General features: G+C 40.1%; 1 protein-coding gene across 1 annotated transcript in view; it reads right to left on the minus strand.

Annotated features, from left to right (window-relative positions):
* Positions 1 to 275: 275 nt before the first annotated feature.
* The window catches only part of ubald1a (UBA-like domain containing 1a), a 29,635-nt gene continuing 17,175 nt past the window's right edge, over positions 276 to 12,735 (minus strand). Inside the window, exon 3 of the mRNA XM_074664054.1 lies at positions 276 to 2,534. Within this exon, the coding sequence (XP_074520155.1) occupies positions 2,211 to 2,534 (324 nt within the window). The 3' untranslated portion in view covers positions 276 to 2,210. The remainder of the gene's footprint in view (positions 2,535 to 12,735) is intronic.

Here is a 12,735-nt window from a genome sequence, read left to right on the forward strand (position 1 = left end):
ACTCACTGAGAAACAGAGAAGAGGTTTGTGACTCTGTAGTCTGGCTGGGGCACTGTATTAAATCCCCCTGGCTGAGAGGTAGCCAAGCATGAGATTATGATGCATCCATCTTCCCTCTGTCATTATTTAACACAGTGCTCAGGAATCTAGCGAGCGCCTGCTCCCACACACACACAAACACAACACGAAACATCTTTATAAGGAGGCAAAATGTCAATCCCTGAAAGACCTTTAGAGTCAATATCAACACAATGCAGTAAACCATAGGGGTTAGGTTGACATACAATATTTATTTAGGTTCACAAAAATGATAAGTTAATTATCAGGTAGTCCACAAATATTGTGGGAATGGTCTCATACAGTCATACAAGTGGGGAAACAAACATGAGAAACCATTTAGGAACAGGCCCACCCAGACACGCTCTGATTTAACCAAATAAAGTATGAAGCATGGAAAAGGATGAACTCAAACATTAGTTTAGTCTAAATAATAAAAAGGAACTTTTATTTATTCATTATTATATCCGTTATTTTCCAATCATCTCTCCATCCATTTTAAAAAAAGAAAACACCCCTCAACTATTCAAAATATCTCTCATCTTCTTCGTATCAACATAATCCAAACAGGAGAAACTAAAAAAGGGGCCGACCCTGTTTTTTTAAAATATTGCCGTATACCAGGGTCATCCCTGAACTGTCCAGGACCAGGGACCAGTCGGAACTGGAGTCTTAAACGTTGTAAAAACCCCTCTGTAGTACAGAATCTGAGGGTGAACATATATACTGTATATCTCAAAGTAGTCTGTAGTGTCCCCCAAATAGGCGTGGTGGGCTCCCCTCGCTTCCAAAAATGTTTTTGCTTTTACAGTGACAGCGCTGATTCGACAAAGAAATGCCCCTCTGCTGCATTTCCATTAGCTTTGGGAAAAAACCCACCACCCCACCCCTCACCCTTGACTCCACCCACCCTCAATTAACACAACTCAACCTTATGTGTGTTTGCTACAAAAGATGTTACATGTTACGGACACGTCATGCAAAGTGGCAAACTGGTTTTACAAAGATGGAGTAGTCGTGTTTGTCTTCTTTATCTGTAGCCCACTTTAGCTGCGTTTGATTCACTCTTAGAAATAAAAACCGGAAGAGTCCCGCCCGCTTTCAAAGCCACCTCCCGTTACCTTTGGACAAAACTGGAACAGTTGACGTTATAAATGGTGTTATATTAAACCATGACCTTGCATTTTCTTGTGTTAACTCAAATCTCGAGAGAGGAAAGTTGTAGTCAGAGTCCAGGTTTCAAAACTGTCAGGAAAAGCCTTCGCAGTGAGGATCAGTGAGTGACAACCAGAGCGGCTGCTGCCGTTATGAAAAAAACCTTTAAAAACTCGTCCTGCAGCGGCAACGGTTGGTTTAACAAGAATCCCTGATTGGCTGAAAGAAGTCAGGTGACCACCAGGTGAGGTAAGAAAAGCCCCACCTTTCATCGATGGGGATGACAGTATGGAGGTGTTTTTCCTCTAATGTTACATGTTTGTGTGTGAGTGTGTGTGTGATATTCATATTTGTGTGTGTGTGTTTATACATTTTTGATTACAAACCGAGTCCCCCCTCCCCTCCCCTTCCCCCTCCCCCTCCCCAGCTCACATGCGTACACACTCACACTCAAGTGCGTGTTGGTATCTGAGTCAATCTCAAACACTGCATTGCAAGTCCCTCGCTCCTCATGCAGCACGGACAGAAACACAGAACACCAGTGGCCAAAAAACACCGGCTGAAACCATGGAAAAAAAATAAACGACTAAAAATTAAGTTTGCTGCCTTGAAAGTCCTTGAACATCACAAAGAATCCTTGGGCGTGACAATTTTTAAAAATTTCTGTTTTTTTAGTTCAATAATATTCTCTTATCTATGCATTTACTTAGGAAAAACTAACAAAGATTTCAGTTGCTCTCTTATTACTATACGTGTGCGTATCTGTTTGTTTTTTTTGTCTATTTTTGTTTTGATATTTTGCATTGGTTTTCTCCTCTTCTTAAATCGTCCATATTGAGTTTTTCTTGGTTTGCGTAGAATCCGTCTCTTTTGTTTCCATCCATCTTTTGGGAAAAAAAGACCAAAACCCATTTCTACCCCGTTACCCCCTCCCATCCCCGATCATTAACCCCTCCATCCTCTTCCCCAGGGGTATTTTTCGAGTCCCGTGCCGCCCTTCATCTCTCAGCCTCCATCGCTACACTAGCCTTCTGCTCTGCGCCCGTGTGAGGGTTCACCCCCGTGGGCCAAGCAGGGCAGGGCTGCGTAGGGGGCTGCCCCTGAGTCCAGAGTCCTTGTGGTGGTTGCGGCACGTTGGGTATGTTTGGTGAGACGCCCCAGCCGCCGACCTGAGGGGGTGGGGGTGAGGTGGCCATGGAGGCGGCCATGGGGCTGCCGCCGCTGCCGCTGTTGAAGCTCTCAGATGCTTTCAGCCTGGAGAACATGGTCAACGCGTCCGGGAAGTTGGGGGGCGTTGCTGGTGTGTTGGCTGGGGTGCACATCTGAGGGAAAGGGAGAGGAAAGTGTTAACTCAGGTCCAAAACAGGAAGTGAAACAACATTTATTTCATGTTTTACACTTTGTAAAATTGTGTTTTTCTTAGTGGTGGTTTTGTCTTTAAAAGCTTTTTTTTTAACACATTTGTGTGATCTTGATGCTTCCAGAAAGAAAGGATACTACAACATTTCCAAGAATAAAACAAACTGACTAGCACCATATTCTGTATTGAGGCAACAATTGGTGGAGAATTGTCTTGTTTGTCTTGTGTGATGTTTTACGTTCAGTCTCACAGAAAAAAAGCAATAAGCCTAGCTTCTTTACTCTGAAAAATGGCAACAAAACCTCAAATATCAAACTCCAATTCTGCTTGTAGGTAAGAAATCCTATTATGTCTTCTCCACTAGTTGTCTGTAAGAGAAATGTTCAAACACCAACAAACAGAATTACTTCAGCAGTGTTTTTAATGTAAATGGGACAAAGGGAAGTTCTGCAGTGTTTATGAACGGATATCTCTCAAACTGTTTTGTATAACTGGAGGGAACTTTAGGGGAATCCCAGCTGCTCTCTGTTTCCCCAGGGTCTCCTCATGGTTGCATTACAGTCTGAATTTTAAGCACTTCCTGATTCAGCTGCTATGCACAGTAAATCTGATTTAGCAAACTAAATAAACTTAGACTGAGTTTGTAAAGTAATCTTGCTTTGTAGATTCCCACTGGCACAAAAGCTCACTGAGTCATCTTGCCCCTGTGCTCTACCCTGCTTTGACCCTCCTTTGTGCCAGCGCTGCTATTGTTCTGCTGCCAGGATGAACATAGTACACACATGTGCCAAAAACAACACTAAACCCGGCACCTTGGAGCTGCAATTCTACAAGAACAACATGTTTGGCTTGCTCAGAAATAGTACACCTTCGTTACGAACATTATGAACATTCTGCTGCTCGGGTTGGTTTCCTTCACAGTGTCCCCGGCATTTGTGACCAGGAAAATAACAAACCCTCTGTATTCCACAGGGAGGCCGAGTTTAGGTAGGAGGCTGCCAGCTAAAAATAAGAGCCTGACAAAATAACCTGAGATCACCGAGGGTCAACAATGAAAGAAAAGAGGTTGGCACCTCCAAGGATTGGGATTTGTTTGTGATGACATTTTCGCGAATATATCAATTAATCGGTTCAACAAACATAATAATATGATACTTAAAAAGTCCTTATTAGGAGTGGGCTTTTCAACCAAAAGCAGTATTTGTTAGTCACAGCAAACTATTTGCAGATTATTCCAATAATTGAAAAATCGAATAGTACCCGGTGCCCCAAGGAGACATAAAGAGAGAGACTCATTTAAAGTTGTAGATATGGTATAGGTATGGGTATTTTTTCTTTATTTCTTTAAGTTTGCACCTAAACCACTTTTTTAAAATTTGGCCTTTTGCTCCCACAATTGGCCCTTTTTTGGTTATTCAATAGCAAGAAAGCAAATTGCTTTCCGATGCCCTGCAAAGACTGTCTGGAGGTTGTATCACATAACAAACAGAAGCTGGTAAAAACATTGGAAAAAAAAATTACAGTGGAGATAAAAGTCAAAAACTATTTTATTTCTTACATTTTTAATCGATTAATCGCTATTTTTAATCGATTAATCACAATCAAAAACTGTGGCCTATCCCTTGTCCCTACACTGGCAGAACCAAGGTCATTGGTCCACAGCCATCTGCTGAGACAACATGATTCAAGTATGAGGTTACACTAATGTTGCAGACCCTTAAAAACATCGATCCCCCAAAGATGGTTTTATTACCTTAACCGAAATTTCCTTAAATATTCCTCTAGGGAGCATTTTCCTGCTAACTGCCCTTCAGTTGAAATGTTCAGCTGTTTTCCAAAGAAAGGAGGCAGTTTTCAGGAATTGGGAGTCATCACCTCAATGATTCAACAACAGTGAACAGCAGCTGCAGTCACACATGAGTATTAAAGAAAAATATGCTAACACGCCAAAGAGAAGGAAGGGGGAAATGTTGGAGAACAACATTCCCACACCTCATGCTAGCCCGTGTTATCTAATCTACTCTTGGCTCTATCACCCAGGATACTCAGATAGTGACACGCCGCTCCAATGCAGAAAAACACCAGCGTGACAGGGACACCGCTCCTCCCTGGAGGGGGCCTGTAATTAGACCCGTTTGCCCCCTAAAAGTGCTGCAGCTTGCAGGTTAGCCCTGCGGATGTTCAGTTTGTGGACCGAGGCGAGTTTGGAAGTTAAGAGTGGCACGGTGTTGTGAAAGGTGAGTGTGTCCACTGTGTGCCCCTGGCAGGAAGCGCTGGCTCATGTCTCGCTGGCTGCTTCCTGCGGTAAAGAGACACCCTGGAATGCAGAAGTGACCCCGATGATCCTTCCTGTTCTTAGCGATGGGGGCTAAATGTTGGATCAGTTAAACCTTTAGAGTAATTCAATTAAATGTGGAGAACTGTTGTCATCAACTGATACATTCTACCTTACTCAAAGAAAACAGACATGTTGAGATGTAGCACCAACAACGTTGGTAAATAAAAAAGTAGTGATGGATGCTTCCTGTTAAAAGCACAGAAGTTGGGACTAATAAATAGTCCCAACTGGTGTGTCCTCTGCTCTCTCTCAGTCTGCATCATCAAGTAATATTTGTTTTCATCAAATACTAAAAGAACCTTAAAATGTCAGTATCTGCTGATTCACGAATGACAGCAGTGTTGTAGAAGCTGTGACCGAGGGCAGAGCAGAGACACACGTAGACCCAACTCCTTTCTGCACATTTGTTGAGCTGTGGAAATGGTGATACATTTTTAAGAGTGCAACCTAGGCCTGTTACGATAATCAATAAATCAATCAACCAAAGGATAAATAAAAACGTCCTCAGTAAGTTTGCCAGCCTCGATAAACTGACAGTACATGCATGTTTGTTTTCTCTCTTTCGACCAAAGAGGCTGAATGAGAAGATGGCTCACTACGTCTATCTTTCCTAACATCAGGGTGCATAGGTTCTATAGCAGATTTGGCGGATTTATAGCGGAGTGAGCATCTGTCAAAAATGTGATCTTTGGGGTGAAGACGGGGCTGCTCACTCGTACACACAGAGACAGCTGAGGTGAGCGCCCTGAGGGGTAAGGAGGAAACACACGCTAATATGAGTGATGGCACAAAAGATACGGTTCTTAAGCCGCCTGCCACAGCCCCAGTGTGGGAATATTTTGTTTTTCATCAGAATGAACAAAGTGTGAGCTCATGAACACCAACGAGCTGATATGTCTCATTTGTTTGAAAATAGTGGCGACAAAGAAGAAGGGGAGGTGCAGCGGAGCCTTGTTCTTTGACAGTCTGCTCTGACTGAGGCTTTTGGTCGGCAAAGTAAATAGAAATAAAAGCGCCAAATGGTGGGCGCTCAAAGACAGCTACATTGTGAAAGAAATGCAGCCCTTCAATACGTCTGAAAGCCAGAAATGTTAAAAATGTTTGACAGACAGTACGGATTGACTGGGAAAAAGTACATGTTACAAACAATTCAGGAACTGTATAAACTCCCTTTTCTTTAGGCTATAGTTTTTATTGTTGTTGGTTTTTTTTTTGGAGTTTCGTTTTTTCTTTTGAGATAGGGTCTATGTTTTATTGTTTTTGATTAGTATTAATTATTTTCATTGACATGTATTTTTTTCTAAAAGAGAGTCCATTTCATTTTCATTGTATTTTTTTCTCTTTCTTGTTTGTTAAATTTATTATATTTTTTGTTTAATTTATTTTATTTAAAAGATCCTGACCTTTTAATTACAGTTAAATACTCTTAGGAAAATTAAAGTTTCTTGCTTTTGATATGGTGTACTCACTTTATTATCCCATTTATCGTAACTAAATCAATGAAAAAATGGGAAAAAAATCCAAAAAATAGTGACAATAATATTGTTTATCGGCAATAATATTTTGGAAAGTAATCGTCTAGCAAAATTAGTTATTGTGATAGGCCTTGTGCAACCATGGTGAAAAGAATCTGAAACATAAATCAATTAAATCTGAGATCTAAACCTAAAAGTCTATTATGTAATAGATTGACCTTATTGGTGTGTCACTTTCTGAGGGTGTGAATCATGTCCCCAGAAAAGTACTACCCAATATGCACAGCAACTTAAAAACATAGAGAAAGCCAAAGAAATCCTGGAGGGATGGTTTGACCTAAATACAAGCTGAACACCTGAAACAAGCTTAGCCAACAATTCCTGACAACAATACACAATCGTTTTGCTGTCATCACCTGTAATCGGCTCTTTGTTGCTGCTTTAACACAATGGATGAATGGAGGAAACAATACATCAATGGTGACAGGACAGTACGGCTGCCTACTTAGTAACAGCTCTTGAAGGAAAACTGATTTTTAGTAGATCCAGTTTAATCTGTACTGTGTCAGAGGCGTTTCAGATTAAATTATTTGTTCTGGAACAAACTTTGACTTCATATTGACTCAAAAAGAGATATTAAAGGCAGGTTGAAGGGGAGAAAAAAAAATCATAACTTGAAATTCTGCTCCAAGTCTTTCAACTGCCCACCTCACACTTCTCCTCCAGTAAAATAACACAACACAAGTCTTCAGTGTCGAAATGAGAGCTAAGTGTGTCGTCTCTTTGCAGGAGACCTTGGAAAGAGTCAGAGCTACAGACTGTATCGACCCACATGGGAAGAAGATCTGGTGCAAAGAGAGAAGAATCATCTGAGTCTAGATCTGTCTGCACAGAGATCTACCAGAGCACTGGACATGAATATGGGACATAATGTACAATTAAGTTTAAAGTCACATGATGCTTGCTGTTTCTGTTTTTTTGTTTGATGAGCATAAGTCAGAAATATCAAAAGACATAATCAGAGAATTATAAGACACCAGCACCAGAGTTAGAAGAAAAAAATTCACACTGTGATTCAAGCCGTTGCTCTGGTGCTGCATACTGAGGAAGCAGGTTACTGTGTGTTTTCCCTTTGTGCGTATTAAGCAGCCTAGTCGCAGATTAACTCTCACTGCACTGAGGCAAGGACAGAAAATACTGCAAGAGCTGCTGAGACCAGAGTGTGCAGACTGAGGCTCAAATCCTATTGGCTGTCGGACAAGTGACGGGCACGTGGGCTGCTGGGGGTTAATGTTTTATCAGGGAGAAATCACTACCTGCATGTGCGTAAACAAACACAAAGGGGAGACTCACAAAGGCAGCAGAGAAATTACTGTGAAGCTGAGCACTGGGGGGGTTTATTCAGGACAATGACATGAAAATCCAACACAGAAGTATGTTTTTAGGGTAATAAAAATTATGAATACTGGAAGCAGGAATTGTTATGATAATTTGGAAGTTGTAAACAACACAAAGAGTAAGTTCTCTTTCATATTTGAACATCCTTTTCGCCATGCAATACTCAGTTATGTGAGATTAAACAGAAACTGGCTTAATAAATATGGATGATGCACAATAACCGAGTTGGCTGTTTGCATATAAAACATTTACAAGTTCCTTGAAGGAAGACTGCAGCTCAGAAAAGAGGCCTTGAAGCACTACTCGGTATTTTTTGAGCAATTTAGAGAAAAATACATTTGCTAACACTTTTTTTTTTACACATATAGTGGATTAAAAAGCAGGGGTTTCAAGAGTTTCACAGTTCAATATTGCGCTTTGTAGATTTTTTTTTAAGCACAACAGGATGTTTGTTAATATCCTAAGAAAGCATGTAAGATATTATTTTTTCTACACTCGAGAAGCCATGCAAAATAATATTAGCACCACGCAAACATTAGCAGATACAGCTTAAAAAAGCGCTTCGGACATGATCATTTCTGGCTGATAAGGCAACATTTTCATTTTGTGCTCCAGACAACACTGCGCTTCTACATGTCACCTCCCAGCTGACTCATTATCTTCTGTATTTAAAAACAGATTTACTTGGTGTTTAGTTTTAAAACTATTTTTTTTCTTTTATGTCTATTTCTAAAACAAATTGATAGGTACAAAAAAAACAAATTCAAGTGTGGACAAAGGTTAAGCTCCCAGTATTGGTTGAAATAACTTGAAAAATTGGATGTTTTATTGCTTAACAACATAACTAAACATAACTGGACTCATCCATAACACTTCCAATATTAAAAAAACACTTTTGTAAGTGTTATCCATAGTCACAGTTTACTGTTTACTGTTTATTCTGTACTTAATTCTTTTATATAAAGGAAGGATAAAGAGTTATAGTTACTAGGGCAGCAGCTATCGAATATTTTTGTATTCGAGTATTCTACTGAAAATCCCGATTAATCGAGTAATCGGATAAAATACATTTTTGTATAGTTAAAGAGCAGTTATTTTTCAAATGAAAATTTTTCTCTTTAAGAAATAGAATTTTCTGATACAGCATGTCAATAAGAGCACTTGCTTTGGTAGCTCCAAAATTTGTAAACACACTTTGACACATTTTTTGTGCCTTGTACATCTCATCAAATGCTGAGGACCCAAATGGCACGCGTTTCGTAGAATGACCCATTAGTCTCCAAACTCCAGAAAAGAAGCTAGATTTGTTGCTAGTTGCTATTTTGTATAAGAGGTAGCTTGAGGGGTCTGAAAACTCTCTTAATATGGCCTCAGCTCTATTTGAAATACCACTCTTTGATCTTTTTTAAAATTAAATGATTCCTCGAGGCTGAGAAAATTACTCGAGTATTTTTTGTAATCGAGTACCTCGAATCATTCGAGGAATCATTTCAGCTCTAATTTTTACATCTTTAGTCCTCATAACTAATTCAACTTCTTAATGCATTATGCACTTCGTTTTTTTTATTTTGCTGCTGCTACAACCCCCATAGGGACCAATAAAGAATATTCTATTCTATTCTATTCTATTCTATTAAGGGGCGGATACAGAATTGGGTACTTTTATAGGTACAGAGTACAGTAAAAAGTACAGAGTGCTGATTTACATAAAACCAAAAGGTACCATGTTTAGGTACCTAAATGTATCCTTGTGACTGTGAGGGCGTGGAGGAGTAGTCGATTCCATGCTGAACATGAACACAGCATTACAAGGTTGAATATTGAAGAATTAATATGTTAAATTGAAAAAATATATACTTCATTGTTAAACAAAAGGATATTTCTTATCACATACACAACACAAAAAAGTCCAGAAAATTGGTACCGTTGAGTACAGGAACTGATTGACAGGTACCAGGCATCAATACAGTATTGTTTCAAATGTGAAAGGTACCCATCTCCAAGTCTATTCTATTCTGTTCTGTGTAGTTGCTTTGATGTAATTTTCTTGTTATTCTAACTGTAGAGCCACCCGTGTTATGGTTGGTATGTCTGTATGCTGTTCGTTAAAGTCTTTGTATACTGTCCATAACAACAGATGTAAATGAGCTATTAATAATCATAATATTAATCAATATTATAAGTGCTCACTGGTACAGCTAAATAACAGCCTCTTGAGTATCAGCAGAAAGTTGTTGTGCATTTTTACATATATTGGTAAATTTACATGGTATCTATTTTATCAATTTAGTCATAATCAGATGTGTCTATATTTTCAGTCATTAAGTCAACACCAGAGCCAAGGCTGGTTATCAGAATCTGTTACTTCAAATGTTTTGTTTTGCTAATCTCTTTTAACCTTGGGTGATTGCTGTTATATGCCCTAACTTTGTTGAATGGTTGAAGTAGAAGCTGCAGACAGAATTTTGCAGGTGCCATCACTTTTGTTTGTCCAGATTTAAGACGTTTGTTCAGATGCATAGTGTTAAAGGAGTATTCTCTTCCTCGGTGTGCTTCACAAGCCGTGCAGTGCAAGACAGGTTATAAAATACTTTTGACCGATGGAAATGAAATGAAAAAAGGCTGTTAAACTTTCAAATACATAAACTGTTTATGTACACATGATTTTAAAGAACCTTTTCAGGTTATACTAGCACAAAGGTCAAAGCTGTTTTATTTCTGGATGCAAGCCCAGGTTTGTTGTGTCTCTGGAGCATTCAACCTCATAGCAGCCGTGTTTACATGTGGCACGTGTTTTGTCTGTTGACCCATCTTTTCCTAGAAATGCACAAATATTTCCACACACCAAATTCTTCACTGAGACAGGAGTAAATATTAGGGCCTGTGTTATCTGGCTCTTTCTTGGCTGCTTGCCACATTGACCTGGTGCCTGGGTGCAAACGGAGGCAGGGACCTGGGATATTCAAAATAAAGGTAGATACAGATAAGATGAAAACATATGTGTTTTTTCACGTTGATTTCAAGTTTATTTTCATCTATTTTTTAACTTAAAAACTAAAAAAACACTGTTAAATACCCTGTATGGGCATCCTGTAAGCCCTCTGGGTGCATCTAAGGCCAGTGGTGACAAAAGACAACACGAGAGGTCTGTTGAGGTAAACTTGTTTTCAAATTAAGGTTACTGTGACACAGTTAATTGTCCGTCTCGTCTCCAAAACACTGCGAGTTGTAATTTGAGGAGCCAACTCAGTTAACCCCCACAAATGTCAGCCTGGGAGCTTTGTGAGCTGGTAAACAGTTCTGCAGGATCAGGACTCAAAAGGACAAAACAATCTCCTGATGCAACAGAACAAAAAACGAGAAGTTCGCTTATTTTTGCTGAGATTCCAAGACTGCATGTTCACGAACAGAAAGAGATGATAAAAGCTGCTGCTGTGTGAAGGTGAAGGCCTTCAGAGTGACAGGCTGTGTGTGTAACAACAGCAGAAAGTGTGTTACAGCAGGGAGGTCTGGCCTTTTATTCAAGTCATACAGAGACAGCAGGAGCCAGTTTGTGTTCAAAACAGAGCCAGCAGAGAGGAGTTGCCATGGAGACTGTTGTTATGAGGGAGAAGTAGAGATCTCCTGTTGATGGGACACGGTGGAGGCAGGACTGGACTCCGTGTCCACTGTGTCCACTCACTTTTTGAGTGTGTTTGCTGACAGGCAGCGACCACTCTTAACATGTCAAGCCTGCGCCAAACCAAAAACACTCCTCCGTCGTTTGTGTACGTACATTTGCGAGTGTGTCCACAAACACGGAGGAGTTATTTCGAGCCTGAGCGTCCACATTCCTCAAAATTATCAAGTGTGTGTTTGTGCCAGGCTGAAAACAGGAGCTTTTCTATCCTCTTACATACTTGTGCCCAGGGTCTGGTTACGTCTCGTGACCCTGATTGACCTCCCTACTGGGGACGTTTACCTCAGCGCGTGTACCACACACACACCGGAGTTAAAACACACTCCAATTTGTCTCGCTTCAATCTGTCTGGATGCTGCCCTCCAGCTGTCACAGAATTTTAAGCCAGGTTTTTGTGCAACTAATGAAATGTGATCTGCTTGTTTCTGTTAGCAAATAAACAGAATTCCTTTTTGAGCAGAAATGTCAAACTGTAGGGAGATCATGACTAAATAAGGAGAATTACAGAAACAGAGTCGTAGGTTGCGAGCAGAAGACATCTTCAAAGTGAAACTCAAACAGAACTTTGACTAAATCCTTTCCCTCTGTGGCGAACATTCGTGTGAACCTTTTGACGTTTCTGCTTTCTCTCTATCTTTCTCACTTCCCACTCCCTGTCTCCATCTCTCCCTCCAGTCTGCGGCTTGCTGCGTACAGTTCACACACTGCGTGTCGGCGCTCTGTGCAGAGAGATAGATCTGTGAGACACCGAAATCAGGGTGAAGCAAAGCATGCCGCCTGACGTCTCCATCCACAGGCCTTCGTACAGACAGGGAGAGGATTATCTGTCTGGATCAGGACGTTTCAGCCTGTGCAACGGAATAATGTTTACATATAGCAACTGTCAGCAGGAAATAAAGCTTTATAGCTTCCCTGTCTGAGGAGCTGAGGCTTCCCATTTCCAATCAAACCACAAAACACTGCTGTCTGATGCTCTTTTCTTCTCTTCTGTTTTTTTTTTACTTATTCAACTTATTACCTCATTTTTCATACTTATTGTTTGAAAACTGCTCCTGCAGTTATTCTTTTTTCGACAGACCCATGTCATTTTTCACTGTGTTTGATATCCTATGTGCTGTTGATATTCAATTTTTTATTTAAGGATACTACAAAAATAAGTAGCTGTTGGAAACTTTTCTTTTAATTTCGGGACATTTTTTGCATAAAGATCCGATTTCATAATTTTTTGGTGTAACTCAAAACAACTACTTTGCTAAAACTAGAAAAGGAACTC

The sequence above is a fragment of the Halichoeres trimaculatus genome, unplaced genomic scaffold (assembly GCF_033239565.1).
Source record: "Halichoeres trimaculatus isolate MK-OKI-2021-1 unplaced genomic scaffold, fHalTri1.1 fHalTri1_scaffold_23, whole genome shotgun sequence".
NCBI classification, from domain to species: domain Eukaryota; kingdom Metazoa; phylum Chordata; class Actinopteri; order Labriformes; family Labridae; genus Halichoeres; species Halichoeres trimaculatus.